This window comes from Gallus gallus, chromosome 5 (genome assembly GCF_016699485.2).
Source record: "Gallus gallus isolate bGalGal1 chromosome 5, bGalGal1.mat.broiler.GRCg7b, whole genome shotgun sequence".
NCBI classification, from domain to species: domain Eukaryota; kingdom Metazoa; phylum Chordata; class Aves; order Galliformes; family Phasianidae; genus Gallus; species Gallus gallus.
In genome coordinates this window covers 1,890,238-1,914,574 of record NC_052536.1, presented here as the reverse complement: position 1 = coordinate 1,914,574, position 24,337 = coordinate 1,890,238, and the positions used below count along the sequence as shown (strand labels likewise).

At 42.1% G+C, this 24,337-nt stretch overlaps 1 protein-coding gene across 2 annotated transcripts; it reads left to right on the top strand.

Moving 5' to 3' along the window:
• The first annotated feature begins 14,254 nt into the window (after positions 1–14,254).
• E2F8 (E2F transcription factor 8) lies at positions 14,255–23,677 on the top strand. 2 transcript variants are annotated; one of them, XM_015286249.4, is made up of 13 exons: positions 14,255–14,387; positions 14,484–14,732; positions 15,017–15,173; positions 15,932–16,237; positions 16,821–16,982; positions 17,831–17,968; positions 18,314–18,523; positions 18,904–18,988; positions 19,249–19,768; positions 20,742–20,960; positions 21,788–21,923; positions 22,067–22,383; positions 22,910–23,677. In XM_015286249.4, exons 1-13 carry the CDS (start codon positions 14,370–14,372, stop codon positions 23,081–23,083), a joined length of 2,691 nt encoding a protein of 896 aa, XP_015141735.1. In that variant the 5' UTR covers positions 14,255–14,369; the 3' UTR covers positions 23,084–23,677. The 2 variants fall into 2 exon arrangements, with proteins under 2 accessions (XP_015141735.1, XP_015141736.1); XM_015286250.4 differs by having other exon boundaries at positions 18,901–18,988.
• The last annotated feature ends 660 nt before the right edge of the window (positions 23,678–24,337 follow it).

Genomic DNA, 24,337 nt, shown 5'->3' with positions numbered 1-24,337 from the left:
TTAGGAGGGGAGGACTTTCAGTACCCATAGCAAGAAGCTGAGTTATCTCGTGATCCTGTGAAAGCAGAATATACAGAAACTGATGCAGATATCAGAATACAGAAAACAGTTCCATCTAGGAAACAAATCACACATTCTGAAAAGACTGTGTTATGCCAGTTATTCTGCAGTCTGAAATTCTGTAAACCTGATAGAGGAACTTCTGTTTTCCTAATGCAAGCTTGTGGGGAGTAGTATCACCCTTTCAACGCTGATGCAGTTCAAAAAGATTCAGCTGGATTTCACCAAGGGCCACGTTTTGGGGGAGCAGTGAGACTGAGAAAAAGATTAAAACTTATGATTTTTTTTTTTTACATTAACTATGTTAATGTTAAAAGACATGGGCATTTGCAACCTTACGTTACCTGTACATCACATAAAAAAGAATTTGCCTTGATCCTAAGCTAACGTATCTTTGCAAAGACCATGGAACAGGTGAGCTAAGGGAATGAAGGAAAGCAGTTGTGGGTTCACAGTTTTTCGTTAATATTAATATTCTGCACTTCTATAATCCCTTTCATCTAAGGATTTCAAAGCACTCTACAGACATTAATGAATTAAGCCTCACAGCGGTCCTGAGAGAAAAGGTGATGATTGAGAGACTGGAATTCAAAGAGATGAATGGATAAAAGTGGGAAATGGCATTCCTAAGATATCATGCAGTGCAGAGCATATGGAAAATCTGCTGTTTTCCTCTATTTCCACTATTTATAACATATGCACCTGCAAGGCAATTCACAGTACTGCAAAAAATTGTTAAGGAATGTTTACAGTTGTTTACTACTACTTAAAGACAAAATCTGTCTGCATACAGTTTTATCCCGTAGCAGTACCAGACAAGGAATAGATCAGATTGCAATAAACAGATTGTTTCGAGCATGTTAAATTTACGGAGGCAACAGATTTTCCAGAGCACATTTGTATTGAAATTGATTTGCTTTACAAATTACAGAGTTCAGTTCCATCACCTGGAATTCTGCTATTTATTCTAGTGCTACTGATGTATGTTTTGATTTACCAGCCAGGATGCTTGGCATTCTCCTCAACCTAGCCATGAATCCAAACAGGCAGAGACTGTCTGAAAAGGCTCCTGACTTACATTTCCTATCAATACAATACCATGATAAAAAGGCAGAGAAAAAGGCAGAGAAAAAGGCTAATCCTATTCTTAGCTCTTCATCACAGTAAGTGAAAATTGTTAAATATTTTGGCCCAACGAGTCAAGGCCAAAGGTAAATGAGCCAGGTTTCACATTAGTGAAAAATCTGAAATACCTTAATTAAGACCAGTTGAATCATAGAAATGCTCAGCTGCTCTGAACCAAACCCAGTCTGAGCACAGGGGCCACAGAACAAGGAAGGAGTCTTGGCACTCAGTGGAATGGAGGCAAGGCAAATGCAGAGTATGCAATACATTAAAATGCACTTGCTTCTTTATGGCCCAGCCAAATTCCTGTGCCTTTGCTAACCTGACAAGTTTCGTATACAGTTTTTTTGTTAGCTAGCAGAATTTGTCCTAAAGGATGTGAAATCACGTGCAGTAATAAAAATGGTATCTTTCAGGAAGGATGCAAAGCCACTGACACGTGGGGACATGGAAATGAAGGAGGTGAGCAAGTATTCAATGAATTCCTGCAACTTTTCTGCCCCTTTCATGTTTTGATTGGTCACAGATATATTTTCACTCTCAGGCATTATTTTCAGTTCTCCGAGCTGTAAAATGTCATAAGCAGAACCAAAAGAGAAATGGCCTTCTATCATCTAGGAAGAATTTGTGCTGAAATCATGTAATGAGATATCTCTCTTGATGTACAGCTTTCATTCAGTGGAAGAGTCAACAGCCATGTTAAAGGCATGTAATTTCCTAGCTCAGAAGTCCTTGCTGTCCTGGAGCATTAGGAGATGAACTTCTTTGCAATTCTGATATTTTTTGAGGGTTTGGGGTGGGGCTGTTTTGTAATTGATTATTCATACTCTGAACAGAGCAAGAAAGTCAGGAGCATCTGCTTACAGAGAAGAGAGAACAGGTTCACACCAAACAAGAAAACCTGCACTTAACAAGTGAAAGCTCATTTCACACTCACTGCAAAGAGCAAACAGGTAAATAGATGGCCAAGTATAGGCACCCGTGCACCTCACATAATTTCATCCTCTGTATTAAAATAGCAGACTCTTGTACTCTGTATTGTCTGTTACTGGGCCAGAAAGATTCACATACACTTGGTCATTCTACGCAGCTGAATAATTTAGACATTCTATTGATGTATGAGAAAGACAACTATTCAGCACATGTATCTTTAGTTGCCAAGTATGAGTAAGCAAAACTATGTCCCAGAAAATACTGTATTTTTTAACACCTTTTGAAACAGAGATGTTTGTGCACTAGCACTTCTTCGTCAACAGAGTCTGATTTATTCATGTAAAAACTCAAACTAACAGTTTTAACAGCAAAAAATAAAATTGTTTGGTTAAGACACCACTTACCCCAGGCTAAGAGAGCTCAGAAGACCATGGCCTCCCACATCAGCTCAGGCAGACCCTTTAATCCAGACCTGGAAGAACTGAAAGTAGAACAATTTCAGCTCTCAGTTGTAGTTTCTTTGCTCTGATTCATAGAAGTATCTTTGGAGTGTTTAAGTGTTGAATTCTTATTTTCTGACAAGCTCTTCCCTTACCTTTGATTTTTACTTTCAAAACCTTTCCCTTAGACCAAAGAAGCGTGGATGCTTAAACTCCACACTTCCAAATAATTTCTAATCAAAAAAGAAATGTGTAAAGAAGCCTAAGGATGGCCAGTTCTGTCCTCATGACAGCAGCGGCTTATAAACAATGCGTCTGAGTTTCCTTTGTCAGCATGCAACATGTTCTTCCTGTGCTGTCTGTTGTTTATTAAGAGTTTTTACCAAATTTATAAATCCAAACATTCAGATACTGTGAAGATCAGATTTACAGCTTAAAAACAGTGAATAACACCTTTCTTTTCTCATGTCACGCATTCAAATCCAAACTAATTCCACATTTTATGTATCTACTCATTTACTACTAACATTGGCTTCACTGTTATCCCATACTTGTAGGGAGATGGTAAATGTGGATCACCTTTGCTTGTATTACTCACTCAGACAGTGAACACTCAATTACAATTTAAGTATCTCCATGGCACTGGCACTACCAAGTTCAAACACCTGTTCTAAAATACTATTGATGCTAAAAGTTCTGCTCTCTCAGGTGTCCCAGGCTGGCCAGGCAGGCTCGAGGAACTCAACAATCTGCTGCAGAAGAACCTTCTTTAAGGAACTGCACACAGAGACCAGCTAACTTAGAACATGCTTCCCTTCCCCACTTCCCAATTTCTGTTCTTTTTGGGTGTTTGTTTGTTGGTTTGTTTGTTTGTTTGTTTGTTTGTTTTTTCCTAGGCTGGGGAAAGAATTGAACAAAGAATGTTATGACTATTGACCTGAGACAGTCTCCTGGAAATAATCTGACAGCAGGGAGCAGCAAGTCCTTTTCAAAACCAACGAAGCAAGAAAATGATGCCGACTAAGATATTGTGAGAGATATGGGGGAGACAGATAAAAAGGTGGAGAAGGAGGAGAACCAATGAAACTACACCTTAACCTCATATCTAACATTCCTTTAAAAGAAAGTAACGTTTTCAAGGCCATCACTTAATGACATCTCTGCTGTAACTAATCCTCATTGCAAAACAGACACTTGTCTGCAGACAGCTGGCTTGCTTACCCCATGGCTGCAGGGTTTTTGCACATGGTGCTATGTAGCTTTGAATTATAATGGCCTGTGGTAGCTTTGGGAAACAAGGTGGCATTTTTGTGAACTTCATCTCAGCTGATGTTCTTCACCTGAGGATACATCTTTTCAGTAAAAGGCCACTGCCTGTGACACAGAAATACTGAAATGTTTGCATGTTTGTATTAAGAAAAACCCAACAACCACATACAAAGCAAAGGCATTCCTAGTCTTGATGAGATCATCATCAGCCAGCATCTCAGGACCACTTCCATAGTAAAATTATGGCTTCACGGGAACCCTGAGGATGAAGAGGACCACGCTGGGATGCATTTTATCCAACCTGTACCTAACAGTGACAAAAAGATGTAACAATGGGCCTATGTGCTCTCTTAAATAAGTAACAGTCACCATCTTAAATAGTTTAAGAATGACTGAAGCCCTCACGTGTTTGTATTGGAGAAAGTTCCCACTCAGGATTTGGGTTTTGTTTGTTCTTAATGATTTTTGGTTCTTTACACCGACCTCCCGTTCTTTTTGTCCATATCCACATGCACACAGAGAAGTTTCTCACTGAAATGCAAAACCTTCAGTGTTAGTTCATCTCTTGAGTTAATCCATTTACACCAAAAGCCAAGAGACTGAAATTATTACTGTGGAGGGCTGGCAGAGGGGCTCCGTTGGGAAGCAGAGCAGTGGATTTGAATTCCCTGTCCCTCATTGTTTTCCCACATTGTCTGCTAATCTAAACTGCATGTAAACAAAGGGGATTTCATTAGCAAAACTGAAGCTGTAGATGAACCTTAGCTTTTATTTATGGCATTTCTTGGTGAAACAGAGGCTTTTTTTCTCCCCATCACATCATGAGGGAGTGCAGAGTCATTAGATAAATGTTCTAAAGCACCAGAAATCACCTATTTATTCTTATTCAGATATGTGTTGCCACTGTCACACAGCAATTTCATGACTAAGTTTGTACACCTTGATGTTTTTAACCATGATATCACACTGTAGGATTCCTTTTTAAGAAAGAACTTCTTGGTTATTTCAAGGAGTAAAACCCAGAACAGAGCAAGTGGATTTTCAGAACTTGGAATCGTTATCTATAAAAGAAATTTCCTCTGTTGTACCAAAGGCAGATGTCCTGCAGCAGCACTGATAGCAAGGTACAGAAAACCAAATCTAAACTTTTGATGAAATAATGGCAGTACTTTTCCATGCATTCAGGATCAAAAAAATAGCCGAGTAAACGTAATAAAGGAATGAAGATAAAGCCCAAGCAAAGATGCCACAAACCACCTCTGGGATTAAAGCAAGCATGTGTAATGGGAGCCCGAAGGGTAATGTATTCAGGAAGCTGTAAGTGCCTGAAAATGAAGGCTTAGAATGAAAGCACCTCTTCAGCCATAACTCTGGTGTCAGTAACGTAAAGCCATAATCTTTTTTCCTATTTTCCAACTATTATCTAAGCACTAAGTGTCAGTTAAGTTGTAACAGATCAAGAATTTTCAGTGGGCTGGAAATCATCTTTTGTTGCCTCATTTCATATATATAGGGATGTTAAGAACAAAATTACAATTTTGTCATTGTGTTTAACTGATCTTTGGTTTACTGCTGCTGCGACAACCTTTTAAGGAGAGACTGTGAAATGAAATGATACTTCAGCACCCTAATAGACTGAAAGTGTCTTTTTTTTTTTTTTCCTTTTTGAACCAGAATTTAACACCAGAAAGGTTAAAGCCTAGATCTGTGATAAAAGCATGAGAGACGCATATTTGTTAGCAGGCACATAAAGGGATCCTGGTTCAAACCCTTCTCGTCTTTTGAGGGCTGACAGACAAAATGTAGCTGTCCGGAGTCAAAGCGTGCCTTTGCCTTACAAATCTTGTTAATAACAGAAAAGATAGTCTACTTTTGCTTAACTGTTTTACTGAAGTACTGCAACAGAGAAAGTTATGCACAATGTGCTCCCCATCCACAGGTTCTAACGTGTATAACACTTTATTCTCTTTAGAAGGTATAGAGGCAAGTGATAAATATATATATGTCAATTAAAAAAAAATTATGTTGAGGTACCTTAATTTAAGTAATGTTTGGTCACTGCTTGCATGAGAGAAATGGAGAGGATGAGGTGGGAAAAATAGCCATGCCAGTCCTACCAGGGTATTAAGTTGGCTTTATGTAAAGGTTTGTAAATCAAAATACACCATAGGCTGTGTGTTCAAGTAAGTAGCTATTAATTGCTGTTGGGGCTAATTTCTTACCAAGTTGCTCTACTCAGGCTGTTTCACCTTGAATAACTAGAAGATGAGACACAGCTCAGCTCCACTCTACCCTCTCTTCATCCTCTCCTTCTTCTCACATGTTGATATATGAGTTGCTGAAGCTGATTTTCCTGATTAAGAAGGGCTCTGCCCACTGAGTCATTTTCATGAAATCATTTTCATTTTTCCAGCTATTATACAAGCACCGTATTAACACAAAAACATCTATTATCTTTTCCAATAATTACTAAGTTTTCCATCTAGTATTGAAGAACATACTGTGCGAGAACTAATATCTCATCTAGTGCCACTCCTCCTTGTTTTTCAAGGGACAAGTCAGCTCATTTTCTTCTTCACCCCACTCCCTACAAGTGCAGAGATGATTAACACAGGAGACATCTTTCATCATAGGAGGATACCATCAGCCACTGTTTAGTGCAACCTGGAGGACAAAACCACCCAGTTCTTGTTGAACCAAAAGCAGTAAAATGAAGAAGTGATGCTCAGGATCCAAACTGTTCTTATCTCAAAGCTTTTCTGTACTCCCTACTCTGAGATGATCAGACAGTGAAGTGCTTTGCTCACCCACGAGGCAAGCACTCAAACTGCAGTCACGCATCCCTGCGTTTGGCATTGTCTTCTGGTTCCTCAATTTCACACTTTGCTAGAAACACACAGCAGCATGTTTCAGTTACTCACAGCTAAAACACTTATCAATACTGATGAGCCTGAACTGCAATATTTGGATCTCCACTTCTGACACAGAGGCTGCATCCTGTTAAATTTTTTAGTGCAGCTTGGTTATTGTTATTTTGAACGCCACTTCTGCATCCTAAAGAGACATATTAAAGGAGGAATATAACAACTGACATCATTTATTACAGAGTGGTAGCTTTTCTCAGCAAAGAAACACTTCTTCCTTTAAACTTAGAAGAAATGAAATGCGTCCCCTGCTGCCATAAGTAATGACAGTATTTTAAAAGGCTGCTTTCTAAGTGGTTGCTCTATTTATTCGTACCCACAGAAATTACATTACATTTGCCACGTGCACGAATGGATTAACAGCCATAAATTGCAAGCAATTCAGTAAACTTTAATTCTGCAGAGTGAACTCATTTTTTGGCCTGTCAACTCTGTTAGCATCACACGCATTGCCTGAGAAAATGGGAGATCATCTGAGGGAGCGCAGTCATAGAAGGTATCACTCCAGCAGCTTCTGAGCTGGTATAGCAGCAGTAACTTGTACCGACCCCAGCCCTGGAGCCTTTTCTACATCAGTACACGCACTTATAGCCAGAGTTAAACTCACTCCCTGGTTTCACTCAGAAATAGCTAGTGACCAGGAACTCCTGGAGCCTTTTTTCTTATTTTATGTTCAGGAAAAAAAAACCAGTAATAGCCAAATTCACTATTTAGCTGTCATCTATTTTACCCATTTACCCTCTTAGCCCAGGAAAACAAAGAAACGCTGGGATGTGCTGCTGGAGTTCACTCAGCATTTCCTATAATTATTCCTGCTGAGAAATACATTTTAGAGACAGTTTTGGGGTTGGGCTTTCTGTTGCTGCTCTTGTTGTTTTTTTCCCCAGCGAGAAGGGAAAACAGATTAATTCCTTGGCAACAAAATCCTAATTAATCAAAAACATGGCTCTATTCATTATTAGCTTCTTCATTAAAATAAAATATCAGATGTTTACTGTTGAAATTACAGTCTTGATTCAATGCAAAATCAGGTGGCGCTTCAGATTTGATTACAAAGATAAAGATTAGGCTTATTGACTCCGCACAAGTGTTTATCTTGAGCTGTGATTCACTGATTACAGCAACAAATGATTTAACACGAGGAGGACTTTCTGCAAACAACTGGAGAAGCGTGCTCCTCTCTAACCCAGCAGCCTGCCAACCATCCCAGCGGCAGAGAGCTGCCTTTGTACCTCCTCAGCCTCGTTCCAGCAATTATGAGAAGGAAAACATTTCTGAGAGCGAGCTGGCCCATGCATAAAGGCCATTTAGGGCACCACTCATACTGCCACTGAGATCAGTATAAGGCTGCTTACTTTTCAGTGCATACAGTCTTCCATTGTGCCTGCTCCAGTAGGAACAGTAGCTTTGCATGCTAGCACCCCATCCATCATATGACTCTGTTTTCTTTGTGAGCCACATCTCTCCTACTGAAGACAGTGGCAACATTCCCAGAACAGGGAGCTTTTGTTTTCTCATAATTGAGCGAACCTGACTGCATTCTGAGTCAATCCAAATCTCCCATTCAAATCAAAACATAACCCTGCTTTTGATTGTTGCGTTTAATTTGCTTAAAACACGTCTCTTGATGTTAGATTGCATATACTGTGATTCTGAAAGGAAAAATATTGAACCTGGCTTATCTGATACTGTCTCTCTTTAATCACGTTTGCATATGAAATCCATCTGTTGAAAAGCGAAATCAAAACCAGCAGCAATGTTTGCTTTGTCAAGTTTTTCCCCTAGGTTTCTCAAATTTGGTGGTTCGGAAAGCAGAGAGATTGTCTGAACCTTGTCTTTTTCTCCTGCCTCCAAGACAAAAGACATCCCACATTTTGCCTTTTCTTAAGGCAAAGATAGTAATCTGAATAGACTAAAAGCCATGGATACATTGGCTAAAGGCGAAGCATAAAAGGCACATCTCATGACAACTACAAACCCAAGAGACAGCAGAAAGCCAGGCACTTAGCATGCGGTTTTACACCATTTCCTTAAACACCTATGGGTACAGAGCAGCAGTTAGAAACATGCATTGGGGAAGGTTGGATATGGACCTCAGTCTGAATTTCCATGGGAATGCTTTACTCCCATGAGAAAGCCGACACCTCACGATCCAAGGCATATATCAGTTTTTATCCTTAATTTGGTTCGGGTCTGAAACTTCAGTGCTATGACTTACATTCAGGTTAGTGCTGATGTGCCCGGTACTGGGGAGCCACTGTTTGCACCTCAGCCTTCTGATACTTCCAGAACTCACCAATATTCATGTTCAGACCTTAATTGGACTTGGAAGACATACCTTCCAAACAAAAGAAATGCTGTTTTCTATTAAGAAAAACATTTTAATTGGATTAACCCTCTGTTAATCCAACATTTATGATTGGTATTCTCAAAGACAGCAGACATTAAATGACGTATCTCTGTTTATTACCTTGTGGCACTTTACCAGAACACATAAGCTCATTTTAAATCTTTTACACCATAATCACTGCGTTGTTTCTTTTTTTTCCTGTTAAGCACGCTGTGTGTGCCAGCAGAAAACAGATTTTACTATTCATGGATAATAGCTTCATCAAATAATTAAAATATTTCATTAACATAAGCTACTTCTAAACACACAAGTTAAGGTTCTACAACACCTAGTAAGATCAGTCAGGAGATTAAAAATAGCAACGTATATACATATCATAAAGGAAACCACAGTAATTATAGGCTTTTCTCCCCTGTGGTTTGGACAGAAGTTGTCATTTTCTGTTAGCATTACATCTAATATTCACACCTACTGGCAATCAGATGAAAAGGAGCCTGTTCTACACCTGCACTTTGCAGTGTACTTCTATACACCGAATATTTGCAGCATACTTCTAAAGGCAGATGTGGAGGTTTAAGCTGTAACGAGGTCGGATTAAGTTGTTCTTTGTACTCCATATAATCACAGGGAGAAGTTTGATGAAAAGCAATGAGGACATGAACACAAATTTAACTTTGCTAAGTGGCACCACTGCCTCTCAGCATTAGTCCACGCCATATTCTAACGTCAGGTACTTACACCTGCTCACTCCCACAGAATGCAGCTAGAAGCTCACAGCCAACTGTGACAGTTGAGCAAGGATTTTAGAAAACCTAAACCCAGTTTTCAAATAAACTCTCCTAATACCTGGGAAATCCTTCCTCGGGTATTTAGCAGTTGTGAACAGAATACCAAAATAGAGACTTCATTTCAGCCGACATCTCTGGATGCTGATGAAAGCAGACATGAAATAACAATAGCAAATAGGTGTGAGAAGAACTGGTTGCTGCTCTAGCCCACTGCCATGGAGGAGCCTGACCCACCAGCTGCACGCATGCTGCCGAGCATCATTCACAGCGCAGTGTGCTACAAAGAAGAGGCTTCCCTTTTCCAAAGGAACAGTGAAAATATGAATCCTGTGTACTCCAGGGGATGCACAGCAAGTGTCCTTGGGATAAATGGCCCTTGAAAAAGGTGCCTCCGTGCCTGCTAACAGCCTATTATGCTTCATCTCAAGAGCGCAGCACGCTGAGCGTCTTTCCAGGCCCTTGTCATTTTAATGGACAACTCTCCATTGTGGCTGAACACCGCATCCATCCTTTCAGGGGAAGAAGGAGCAGACACTGCACAATCCTGTGTACCTGACTGACAGGCCAGGTTTGGGAGCTGCGCCAGCAGGGAATTCACAGCAAAAACCCAAGTTAATCATCATCTTCACTGGATGCAAAATTTCCCCTTGCCAGATGACTCCAAAGAAAAAAGGTTCTTTGTTAAAGCACCACGCATTTCCCTGTGTTCTCTGCGGGGTTCAAAACAAAACACAACGAGATAGCTAAGGAATGAATATTCAAACACATTTAAGTTTCTTTTTCTGTGTATCTTCACAAGAAAACATCCTCAGAGAATTATCATCTCTGCGAAGAAGCGATGAAGCTGCCAAACAAAACAAACTGGATTTCATTTTGATGGGCACGCAGCAGTGTGTGTTCACCATCCCCTGTGTCTTCTTGGAGTGTGGTACACAGTGCTGCAAAGTACTGCCTATGCCCCATCTGCACCGCAAGGATGCTCAGACAGCACCCTAAGTGTATCTGTCTAGCTGTTAACCTCCCTTTTAATGTTAATTAAAATCCATGTTAACCTCATGCTTTCAGCAGAAATACAAATAAAACAAGGAGGAAACGCATGTTTCTTTTATTCAAAGATAAGAAATTAGCTTATGTAATTCCAGCTTATTTATGCTTGACTAAACACCTTTCTAGTAACAAATAAAGTGAAAGATGGATTGAAATACATGGGCTTAAGAGGCAACTGCTGGATGACAGTATATATTTGAGAAGTCTATGCAACTTCAAGACTGATTTAGTCATCCTTCTTTGCTCTTTCCCCCCCTCACTTCCATCACTACTGCTTGTAAAAGTACAGCTGGACTCTCAGCAGAACGCACATCACTATTTTCTACCAATAATACAACACTGCAACCTCAATATTTCTCAAAACATCTCCATCTTCTCACAGATTAAATCACTTTCCAACCTAACAAGATTCCAAGCAGAGTATAAACTCAGCTGGGACTTGAACAAGACCACCACCACCTGGACTCCATCAGCAAGAAGCCCCCTGGACCATCCCCTTTGCAAGAGTGGACATGTGTGCCTGCACCTCCTATGCCAGCAAATAAATACCTTGATAGAGTCTCACTAAATCTCTTGCTGCGTGAAAGTTATAACGAACCTCTGAGCATAGTCAAGGAAAGATAACGGCCAGAGAATAAGGCAAGATAATTACTGTTGACAAGTTTAATCCCTGCACGGCAGATGAGATAATTCAGCTTGGTTAAGATGCTCTATCCAGAATACAGGGAAGTGTTTCAGTAGAGATGGCATTTGGAACAGAAGATCGCAGGTGCAAGTAAAGTTGATTTCAGATATTATGGGCTTTGTGGTGGATTTACTGCGCTCAATCAGCATTCTCTCAGGGGGAAATGTAAAAGGTTACCTCTGTAGCGGTGAATAACTCCCTGCACACACAGAAGATAGAGGAAAAGTAGCTAATGGGAAGATAAGAGTTTTCAACAAAATTTTGCTTTTAACTGTATGCAGAAGAAACTCCAAAGCCTCTGTTTCCTTTCTGCCATTATAATGCAGGAATTTTCCAAGAAATAAGCAGTTTTATTACCCTTTCCACAGTGTGGAATCCACAGAACAGACAAACCAGCCTGAGTTTCAGACACACTTACCATGAAACAGCCTGGATGCAGGATATATGGTGCTGAGTACTCTACAAAAAGCCAGACCTCCAGTAAGTGATCCTTTCAATAAGAAAGGTGGCACAGAGATGGAAAGAGGAAAGCTGAGATGCCATTCAATGCATCCATCAGTATATCACCAATAGAATTACAATGCATTCACATCCCCATCAGCACGCTGTCTGACAGCCCATGAGAACACAGCTCCTGCAGATGGCTTTGTCCAGGAGCAGGCTTAAAAGAGCAGCAGCATGAAGCAAATGAGCCATTGGAAGTGAAAGCAACAGAGCCTCAGAGTAAGAAGCACCTTGAGATGAAAAGGTGCATTCTGGCTGACCTAGCCAGAATGCTCAAAAGCAAGGCATGTGAAGAGCAATCTCAAAGAGATATAATATAGTACAAAAGTTCTTGGGAACAACCGAATTGAAATGGAGAAAAAATCTGAACAGCAAGCACTATGAGCATTCCTGAACCAAAACCATTCAATGAAATCCCCCAAAACCATTCAGTTTGCATTAGAAGAAAACACATTACGCTCTTTGGTGTGAACACAAGATGAACCAACAGATGAGTTAAGCCAAACAATTCAAAACAAGAACATTGTGAATGCATTCAAGTGAACCAGAGGTGGTACAGCACAGCAGCACAGACTGTTCTGTTAGCCCTGCAGTACAAAGTCTTCTGCCAGTGATGTCCCATTTAATGTCATCTATCATTTCTCAGCTAAGGCACTGAGGGGGATGGAACTTGTCTAGCTATTGGCTTTGAATGAACACTTGCTTTTGGAGACATTTAACTACAAAGAGTAGAAGGCATCTGAAGCAGAAACACGCTCTACAGCCCAAGCACTCTGAGCTTTTTGCTCTATACACCCTGTAACAGTGTGAAGAAGGCACCTACTGAACCTCAGATTCATTTCATCCTGGATATACGTCTGTGCTTTTGTTGTCTTTTCCTGTTAATTCATTGTAATAGGAAGAGCATACCTTCCAAACTGCAGCACCTAAGCGCTACATTTCTATTTCTCTTTGCATCACGTTACTAATATCCTTCCAGTGTAGCTTCTGCTGCATGCACTAAGTTTTAATTAACATTCTCTGAGATTAGCATGCCGGGAAAAACAACACACACTGTGTGTTGACACCTGAATAAGGACAGCGCTGCGTTTCCCGGTGACTGCTTCTTGCTTAGAATCCACCCTTGCTTTCTATTGAATAAACAAGTTTTCTTACCCATGCTTAAAAGATGTCAAATAGTCGGACTGCCCCGTGCCCACCACCCCCTCAGATGCTCCCAGAGCTTCAGCTCTGCCACATTCCTGAGGTATTTCAGCTTGTGCTCATTGCCCTGAGCCTCCTGGCCTGGAACAGGCACCCACAGAGCCCTGTACTTTCACAGCACCCTCCTAGCATGGGAATTAAGGACTAATCGAGGCAGATACCTCAGAGGTGCTGTGCTCTTCATTTATTGACCACTGTCTACGTAATTCTCGCTTATCGCAGACAGGCCTTGGCTAAGCCACGAGATACATCCCCACAGCCTGCAGTCCGTGTGAGGACGCCGTAACCCCCCAGCTCAAGGAGCACAAACAGAGCTGTGTGCTCACTGGGGCACCCAGGGGGCCCACGCCCTGAGGGGCAAAGGTCTGCCTGAGCCCAAGGCCGCGTCTGGGAGCTCGAGGCGACAACGGAGCGGCCGCTGTGGGGCGAGCACCTGGCCGGCGCCTGAAGCACAGCAGCGCGTTTCTCACTGCAGCAGCTCCAGGTTCCGCCCGCGCAGGGCGGGCGCGACTGGCGCCCGTGGTCCCGAGGTGGGCGGGTCCGCCCCGCGCGCCGCAGCCGTTGGGGCGGGCGGCGGGAGGCGCGCGTCCCGCCCTTCGCGCGCCGCTTCCCGCGCCGCCAGCCCGCCAACCCACCGCGAGCCGATTGGCCGAGCGGGGCGCGAGGCCGCGAGCCGATTGGCCGGGCCTCCTCCCCGCTCTCCGCCGGCGGCTCCGCGCTATCGGTTCAAACCGGCGGCGGGAGCGGCGCGCGGCGCTGTGTGGGGCGCGGGGCGGTAGCGGCACCGCTGGCGGTGCGTGCGGAACTCAGGACAGGCGGCGGCGAGCGCGGAGGCCGCCAAATTTTTAAACCGGATCCCGGAAGAGCTCCGCCCGCCGGCGGGGTGGGGCGGGGCCGGGCCGTTGGGCGGCGGGCGCGGGCCGGCTGGCGGCGGGGCGGGCTGGCGGCCCTCTCGTCCCGCACAGGGCCCGGCGATGCCGAGCGGCGGCGGCTGCTGCTGAGGCCGGCGGCGGGAGCGTGCAGGCGGCGCGCGGGGCGGAGATGGGCGCCGGAGAGAAGGTACCGCGGCCGGGCCCCCCGCTCCCCGGCGCCGCTCTGAGGCGCGGTAGCGCTCGCTCGGCTCTGCCCCTCCCATCTCCCCTCTTCTCTCCGCAGGAGAACCATCCCCAGGCGCCCCGGGGGCCGCTGCGGACTCCCCTGAAGCAGGCGGGCGGCTCGCAGCGCGTCCTGGCCGAGCTGCAGCCCGGCTGTCAGCCGCTCGCCACGCCCCCCAAGCCCGGGGAGGCCCTTCCCGCCGAGCCATGGACGCCCACGGCCAACCTGAAGGTGCTGATCAGCGCCGTCAGCCCGGAGATCCGCAGCCGCGAGCAGAGCCGGGGGCTGCAGGGAGCCCGCTGCTGCCAGGTACGCTCCGGCCGGCCGCCTCCGCGCGCTGCCCCTTTGGTTGGTGGCTTTTCCCGCTTTGCAGTGTTTTCCAGACATAAAACACCGACTCGTTATGTACCGCTGCTGTAGCAGCTGGCTGGACTGGGTGATCTCCAGAGGTCCCTTCCAGTCCCTACAGTTCTGCCATTTCGCAGGGCTAGAGGAGAACGCTGGACTTTGTGCTGTCAGGGAAGCTCTTTAACGTATTTGTATTGACATATCCCTCGTAAAACCTTCTCAAATCCTCATCTCTTTCTGCATAGGAGCACTTATCAGGAGATGAGTATGAAAGATCTCAACCGAGCCGCAAGGAGAAGAGCCTGGGATTGCTGTGCCATAAATTCCTGGCTCGCTATCCCGATTACCCCAGCGCTGTGGAGAGCAACTACATTTGCCTTGATGAAGTAGCCGAGGAGCTCAGTAAGTTGGTGTATATCCTATTGCATGTCCTCACATGCACAAGCTGATCAATCGCCCTCCTGTCGTGCAGTACTACTTCACTCCATAGAAGTCTGAGCGCTTACTTTGTGCTCTCAATCACTTAAACCTTCTAACTCTTCTTTCTTACCACAATTCTTTTAAACCACTGTAGTTTTTCCAGCGAGCTGAACTAGTAAACTTGGAATTTTGCTTAATATTAAACATCTAAATTGTTGCAGATAGCACAAGTATCCTGTTAGGGTTTTTTGACGTAGAAATGATGTCTAAGATCAGCAGTTGATTGCTATGGCAGGAGCCAGTGTTTCTGGCACCAAACCTGCAGCTTCCTGTCCATCACTACACCAAAGCAAGAAACTGCTTTCTGCTGTCTTTGATAAGTCAACTTTCTCGTTTTACATCACTGTTTTTGTATCTCGTCAATCATCTACTGAGATTTCAAATTGCTGACATAAAGCTGAAGGTTTTCTTCTGTAAGAACGATGAAATTGCAATGTTCCACAGTTTATGAAGCCAATATAAACCGCACTGCTGTAATGTTTTTTGAATCATTATAGCAAATTCTTTTTTTAGATTGCTAGACAAAAAACCACCCTGTCAGAAAATGCCTTACAAGCATATTAAGAGGGGGAAGTGTAGCAAACTGCTCTTTTCTTCTGTGCAAACTGTATTTCAGGTAAAGGACAAAAATATTTTACGTGACTGAGATGCCACGTTGATCTTGCATTTCATTTTTGCAGATGTTGAACGTAGACGTATCTATGATATTGTGAATGTGCTCGAGAGCCTCCACATGGTGAGCCGCCTTGCCAAAAACAGATACATTTGGCATGGGCGGCATAACCTTGCCGAAACCCTGCAGACCTTGAAGAAAGTTGGAGAGGAGAACAAATACACGCAGCAAATTCAGATGATCAAGAAAAGAGAGTACGAGCACGAGTTTGATTTGGATGGCAAAAGAAATGAAGAAGTGGCAAGATCCTTCATCTCCAGTGAGCATTCAGAAATGTGTTTTGTGGAGCTCCCAGGAATCGAATTCCGTGCTGGTAAGGTTTCTATAATGCCAAGAATAACACGTGCTCCTGATTATAAATATGCACGTGGGGAAAAGAACGTATTGGTCTTTACATCAAATGCTGCTGTCCGTCTGTGGTGGGAGGAAGCACTCTGCTTTCTTTCAGTTGTCTTACCCATTTAGTTCTTATGAACACATTTTGGTTTTGAGAACGCAAGAACAAGGAGGGCATCAGGTGATGTAACAAACATAGCCAAGTGGCAGGATTTGTTACGTGTGGAAGCAATAGAAGCCAGAAGTTTAAATGACTCCGTTAAATTTAAGTTCTGCTTGTGGAAGACATGCTCACTGAGGAGTGTTACATACGTTGCATAATCTGCGGTTAAGGAGTACGAATCGGGTGATAGGAGAGCTATACAAGGGAATACATCACAGTCTGTTTTGTAGTTAGACACGGCATCCACCTGATTTCCTGATACTTGCCATGTAGAAACTTGACTCTGGGCTCTGTGCCAGCCCTGCCTAGTTGTTGCTGACAAATTTCTACAATGTTATAAAAATGTTTGTAGCTGACTTGTCACTTAATGCTTTAATCCTCTTCCTGTCTTCTGCAGCCTCCGTAAATAGCAGGAAAGACAAGTCTCTACGAGTGATGAGTCAGAAATTTGTGATGCTGTTTCTTGTATCAACCCCTCAAATAGTAAGCCTTGAAGTTGCTGCTAAAATCTTGATTGGAGAAGATCAGTTAGAAGACTTAGATAAAAGCAAGTTTAAAAGTAAGTAAAAGGCTGCTATTCCTGTCTGCTTCTTGATCGTTTTCTAAAATCAAGCGTAAGCTAAATGAGTGAATCCAGTACAAGGTTGTGCAGTGTAAAATGCTGTCATCTTCATCTTGCCATAAAGGTATTTGAACTTCCAAAACCTCCTTGCAGTTCTTACAGGGACCCACCTGTGCATCACCATTCATACGTGCCATGTAAGCCTGGGAAATCTTTTCAGCATGAAGTAGTGTCTGCTTATTGCTAGTAATTTGCCAAGCAACCTGTCGAACATTTCAGCATCATTTCAGCAAAGATGCCCCAGCAGCATGCAAATAAGCGTTCAGGTCACATAACTTTCTCGATGGAAACCTAAAGAAATACTGTAAAAGTCCTGCTAATAGCTTAAACACGTGAGGAAGTGAAACCCAGTGTTGTAACTGCCAGTTGTTTCTTCATTATTTTACCCTTCTTTCAGTTCCCTGCACATTTCCTCCTCTTCCTCTCCATTCAAATGTAAAGGTACTTCGAGGTCTAGGCTGGTGTATTCTAATAGGTGAGAATGTGCTTGCTCTTGAGGGATCAATAATTCAACTTGCATTTCCTTGAAAATTCTACTCTGCTTTGGTTCTCGGACAAACTCCTTTTCTTATTTTTTATTCTTTTTTTGTGAAACAGTCTGAATGCAACAAAAAGGCTGTGATGTTTGCCATGTTATTTCATACTATAAATACGTGTTCCACAAAATGGTTCTCATAAATGAAGACTTTTCCTTTCAACCGCTAAAAATACATCATAACTTTTTAAATCAGATCAATGGTAACTTGTTATTAAAAATTGCTCTGCTTTACATGTGTTTATTTCAGCTAAAATCAGGAGACTTTATGACATAGCAAATGTTCTCAGCAGCCTTGAGCTTATCAAGAAAGTTCACGTAACAGAGGAGAGGGGTAGAAAACCAGCATTTAAATGGACAGGGCCTGAAGTCCCACCAAACACCCAGGGTACGTATATGTGTCATTTTCTTTTGTTTTGCTGATGATTGTGATTTCTTCCTTTTCTCTCATAGAAAGCTGTTAACTGAAACACTGAGTAAAAGAAGCGGAAAGTCCTTGACATTCACATCATTGCACATGGTTCTCAACAGCGCAGTATTTTTTAGAGCAGCACATATGAGCCTCATAGTATATGTTCTTAGGCTGAGACTTGCATTACCATTTTTGCCAATGCCTGATACTTCAGTAGTTATAAGCCAGGCTCAAATAATTGCTCTTAATTACTGAATATATTTATGATATATTTGAATATATATATGATATACGAACTCTTCTGTTTGTTCTGCTTTTTAGCTACAAAGCTTGAAACAACATCTGCACCCTGCAGCTCACATATTTCAGAATCCACCACTTCCAAGGAGCAATGTTCAAAAAATCTTTTTCCTTCAAGAGTAAAGCAAAGCTTCACTCGGCATCCATCCCTAATAAAGTTAGTTAAAAGTATAGAAAGTGACAGAAGGAAGATCCAATCTGCTCCAACCAGTCCAGTTAAAATAAGCACAAGTATGTAGCTGAAAACTATTTGTCTATCTCTTTCTAGTCGTGTTTTTCACTTGAATGTGTGGAGTCTTGTATTAAATATGCAGGCTTGCCTTCTGATAGAAGATGTGGATGAGTGGATATGCCTGCTTACAACAACTATTGTTTGAAAAAAGTCAGAAACAAACAAGACGGGGGAAATGAAGTGTATGTTGTCTGTAAACCTTGAGGCCTTAGGAGACTGATAGTGAAAACAAATCTAAAATAACACATGTTCAGAGAATAAGCTCTGCAATTAAGTAGAAATGGTAGTAGAAATAATGCAGTTTCAAGATAGAATTTCTACTTAAACATTTTGATATGTTATCAGCTTTGTTCTGTTTTTGTTTGCTCCCCTGAAGCAGGTACAGATGAAAATGTACCAGTTTACACAAGTAAAATGCCTCAGCTTGCAGCAGTCCCTCAATATCAGCTGGAAGAACCACCAAAGTAAGTCTGCACAAGTGCTGTGTTTGGAAGCTTTTTCTCACTGACTGTTAAGTTTAGTCTATGCTTATTTTGACTTGGGCAGTGATTTGCAAAAACCTGTAACCTCTGGTGCTCTAGGCTATTTTTGCACTTGGAGTTTTCTGTTCAGTTTATCAAGTCATACAAATTCACACTGTCTTTGTAATGTAAAAAACAATTAGTCAGGGCGTTTCTGCATGAAAATACTAAAATATGTGTTTTGACTCTTTTCTTGTTTTAAGGAGACAGAAAGACATGAAAAAGAATCTGTCAGGATCTGCTTTGGAGCACAGTCTGCCCTGGCCGGAGGCAGCTCCCAAGGCCAACACTCACACTGTTGCACCCCCTCCAAAGTCGCTTCTCACTCAGCCATTAGGTGCTCTGCCTCCAAGCCACCGGTCAGCATCACCAGTGATACTACCTCAGCCTCATTCTGGTGCCTCCTATGCAATATATCTGCATCCTTCTCAAGCCCACACTGTGACGGCGTACAGCCCGAGTTTCATGTTGCAGCCTCTACCATGTGCTAATGTGACAGGAATTAAAAGTATTACTGCAAAGGCATTAAGTGAAATGACGACCAAGGAAGGGGACAATTGCACAGCTGCAGCTGATTCAGGAAAGGCCATGGCAGCTAAAGAAAGACCAGTTATGGAATCTGAATCTTCATCAAAGAGGTGCCTTAAGAGGTCTCAAGCACTACAAGAGAATAACTTGATTAAAAAGCATAGAAGTGATGAGGAAAGCCTTGATACTGCTGTGGTAAGTTAATTTCTGTCAGCCTGGTTTATAGCCTAGTGATGGTGTCATTATTCATTTTCAGAGTGATTTAGGAGCCTAACAGATATCATGTTTTTCCATTAACTGTAAAGAAGCATGACAAGGGAGTAATCATGGGCAGTTGATTTTTGTTGTAGAAGTTGGTTTTGGTTTGTTACATAGAAAAAGGAATCTTGGTATTTGCAAAGCATCAGGCAGAACATACAGGACACAACACAATGTAAATCTTCAAAAAGCCAGCCTAGGATCAGGCTGTATTTTTTCATTTTCCCCTTTGTCCCTCCAAATTTTTTATTTCTGAGAAGGTGTGTCAAAGAGTTGTTGTCAAAAAGAAACAGTTCCTGAAAAGATATTTCAGGACTTAATCTGTTTGTACAATGGTTCTGAAGTAGCTCCTGTTACTCATTTTTATACAAGGACTCCTTTTGTTCTTGGCTCTAAAGGTGTTAAGAGGCAAATTGGACACATGCAAACTGCTGGACAGGGCATGTCCCCACATCCTGATGCCTTCTAGATGTATTTATCCAATGTTATACTTGGTTAAGACATTTTAATATGATACACAAAGAGAATAAGAGGTTCAGATACACTTGATGCGCGTGAAGAAACTGGGCCTGGATTATTTTCCACTCCTCAGTTGCTGAATGCTTTAGTGTGTGTAAATTATTAGGCTGCTTCAAATTGTGCTCGTGAAAACTACCATGAGATGGTACCAGAAGGTTAGGACAACGTGTGGCATTGACCACCTGCCAGCTGTGAAGGAGCAAGAGGGGATAACATGGAACTCTCTTGTTCTCTTATTGACTCAAAATTTTTATAGCACAAACCGAGAATCAGGAGAAGCTCTGCTTTTCTGATTTATAAAACGCGTGGCTATCATGGTACATCCGTAATTAAGAACGTCATGTCTTTTACGGTGCCTGCTTTCTTTTTTCACATACGTTTTCTTTTATAGGGAGAACCTACTAAACAAGAAAGACCACCTTCCATCAGCTCACAAACCAATCACCAAATGGACAACTTCCAGGAAGAGAAACAGAACAGATCTGAAACACTAGATCAAAGCATGGCAGGTTGTTCTGAGCAATACAAAAGAGAATGCGCTCCAGAAGATGAGGACAGAACTAAAACTAAACAAGACATACCTGTGGCATTTGCCATTCCTGCTCATGAGGTGAGCTTTGCCACACAGCACAGCATTTCTTGCTGTTACCTGGGAAAACACCATGTGGAAGAATCTGCAAAAGAAACAAAGCTGGAATAACTACACATATTTAAATTTGCCTTTAGTTGGATTATTATACAGCATGTTTTAGGAAAAAAAACAGCAATCAACTTAATGTGGGAGTCTCCTGAAATGACTTTCAGGCTTTGATTGGGATGAAGATAACTAAGTAGATGGAAGCAATACTGAGATCTCATGCTGTCCCCAGACTGTTGTTTATAAACATTTAGTTCAAAATACTTTGGTGTACAACAGAACTGCAGTAAAACTCGCCATTCCACAGTTCACACTTACTGTTACAGTGAACTTGCAAATCACAAACAGTTCTATTGTCAAAAACAGAACTTATAAATGTCAAAGGATTGTCTTCTGGTATTTGCCGTAAGAAAAAACACAATCTAGGAGCGAGGTGACACAATTACTAAGCCCGGGTGTTTCTTCTTGAAAAAAAAAACAAAAACCACGGGAGGTTTTCTTTTGCCTAGTTGAATTGCACTGTGTTAATTGCGTATAGGTTTGCAGTTCCTCTCTGAGCATATCATCTGGGAATGACACCGGGTGACTTGTGTGGATGAGGACAGTCTCGTTTTAGAGCATGGCTTTGAGTCAGTCAAGTCCAATTTCAGACAGAAGCCAGTATGGGCATGGAATATCAAGCCCTGGGAATATGAGGGATATAGAGTAAGAAAGTAGCAAAGGGAGTGTGGTTTTGAAGAAAAACTTATTTTTTTTCTTAAACCTTTGGGATAAATGTGTATTGTCTTTTTCTTTTTCAGACCTTTTTTCCATCTGGCTACCTTATTCCTCTTACTCAGTGCACTCACCATAGCAATAAGGCAGGTCTTCCTAGTAGAGAGAAAACTGGGACGTGTTCATTGCATCACACCGCTACCCACAGCTCACCCACTGCAGGTGAGTACTGAATGAAATATGCACACAGATGCCTGCTTTGAAGGATTGTGAGCCAGATTCATCCTACCAGGGCTGTGAAATCACAATGCAAGGTCTCTAGTTTCAATTTTCAATCCTTCCAACATTTGTTTTTTCTGTTTCAGGTGTCATTCCAATGATAGCATCTGAACTGAAAGCAGTTAACATTCCAGCTTTTCATATAACATCCTTGAACATCATGCTGTCACCAACTTCTATAGCTGCTGCGCCTGTACTGAGCAACTCCCATCTCAATTCTAGCAGCACCAGTTCTGTCCCAAATCCAAGTTCTTCACTTCTGAACTTTACACTGCAACATGTGGGACTAATACCCGCTGGTGTGCAAGTTCCTGCAAATCCTGTTCTTCAGCATATCCCAATCCCATCAAAACCAGAAAGCATTAACCATAGCTCAGAAAACATGACCTTACAAGAAGAAAAGGTAAGAAACAATACATTGCAACTGCCTCCCCAGAAAGGCTGGCAGCGAGGACTAACAGTAGCACAATAGAATTGAGAGGTTAGAAAGGAAGAAAAAGTGTCTTGTTGAGAAGGTGGAGCCAGCTTGAGGAACTGAAGGATGACAAGGTGTGAAGAGCCTTTGTGAGGACGTTGGGTGGATACGAAATGACACACGCATATAAACTGTTGCCTTATCTTTCCTTAGTATGCTCCTAATTTACTCTCAGCTTCTGTTTGTATAGTACTGTATTGCCTACGGTGCATATTAAAAAAGGAGATAGAAGGAGATACAAGAAATCAGTTTATTTCTATTAATGTCGATATAGATACAGATATAGATGGATATATAGATGTATAGCAAGGAAAAGGAGGATACTCTTTTCCACAGAGAGCTGATAGATTTCTAAATTTCAGGAAGAAATGTATTTGCCAACACACTGCAGAAACCTACAACTCGAATTGACTTCTTTTCCTTAACTGAAAGTTAGCTTTCCCTTTTCTTTTAGCCTACTGTGCCAAAGGAACCCCCGGAGCCTCAGTCGGTGACAGAAAGCTTTTTCCGCACACCAGGAGGACCAAACTCAGCGCCTTTGCTGTCTGCAAACTCAGGTGGTACTGACACAATCTCCCAAGGAACCTCACATATTCCTCAACGAAAACTTGAAGTGTCAGAAAACTGATCTTTGGACATCGAATTGCTGACTGTGTTAGCAGGCATAATTACTGTTAACACACTGCACACGTGATGAGTTGTACAATGGACAAGGTGTGTTTTGGATGTGAATCGGCAAGACAACAATACTGGAACAGCCTTAATGCTTTAGAATTAAAACTGGCTTTACTGAGAAAGTGAGGGCTAAGTATTTTTACACAGGGCTTACCTGAAGTATTATGGCAACCGAGTTTTGTATCTCACGTCTTCTGTGTTGCTTTTCTTCTATGCAAAGTAAGCTGAAAAAATTTCTGTCTTTGTACAGAAAGGTACAGTCTGTCAATCAGTGCATATTTTGCACAAAGGAAGTACTGTGAGCATGTACATATTCTATGTTTTACTAAAAGGCCATAGTTAGAATTTCTTTTGCTCCTATGTTCAGTGATCCTCTTTTGTAAAGTTAGTTTAAAAAATCTTTAACAACAACAACAAAATCTTAAGTTTTATATAAGTTAATTATTTATACTGTATTGTAAAAAATAATTTGTTCTGACAAAAATTACATCGAACTCATTTTGACTTTTTTTTTGTTTAATGAAATTAAATTACTGGAGTTGTGTAATGCGTTGTACATTGACTGGTGGCTTTTTGTTGAGTTTATTTATTTATATTTTTTTTTGATCAGAGAAGGATATATGAATTCTGAAGAAGGGGAAAATGGTATTTAATCAGCAAGGGGCGTAAACAACTTGATCTTGCTTTCTGAATGAGAGATACTCGCTGTCAGATAGGGTATAAGGTCTGGATTCCAGCAGGAGTGAGTCCCACTTCTGGATGACCCCACGCTCATTACTGACACAGAGGAAAAGTGAAAGGAACTGCAGGAAACAAAGACCACACGCTGCAATCAACTTAGAACTATGGAAAGCCCATTTGTAACTATAGAAATAAGCTAAATTACTTAATTACGTGAAACTCAGTGGTAATCAAGCTTGTTATGCCACCAAAGAAAGTCACAAAGCAAAAGGAACGTCTTGCCCTGCAAATACTTAAACTCACAGGGGCTTCCTACAAACACACACACATACATATATAAACGTTTATAATTATTTTGGTGAATTATTTTTGGCAACGTGATTATGACTAAACCCTCATTTCAGGATTCGTACGTTCCCCATCCAAGCAACACTAACGACTACAAAGCTTTCATCTTTATTTATGATCCATTAGGCTGCATTCAGGAATGTGCCGTAGGTGTCATCTGAGGGGCCGCATTGTTGTC

Coding starts and splice junctions, on each gene's coding strand:
- E2F8 (XM_015286250.4), top strand. Junction 14,733..15,016: donor AGGGAGCCCGCTGCTGCCAG/GTACGCTCCGGC, acceptor CTTTCTGCATAG/GAGCACTTATCAGGAGATGA. Junction 16,983..17,830: donor AGATAAAAGCAAGTTTAAAA/GTAAGTAAAAGG, acceptor TGTTTATTTCAG/CTAAAATCAGGAGACTTTAT.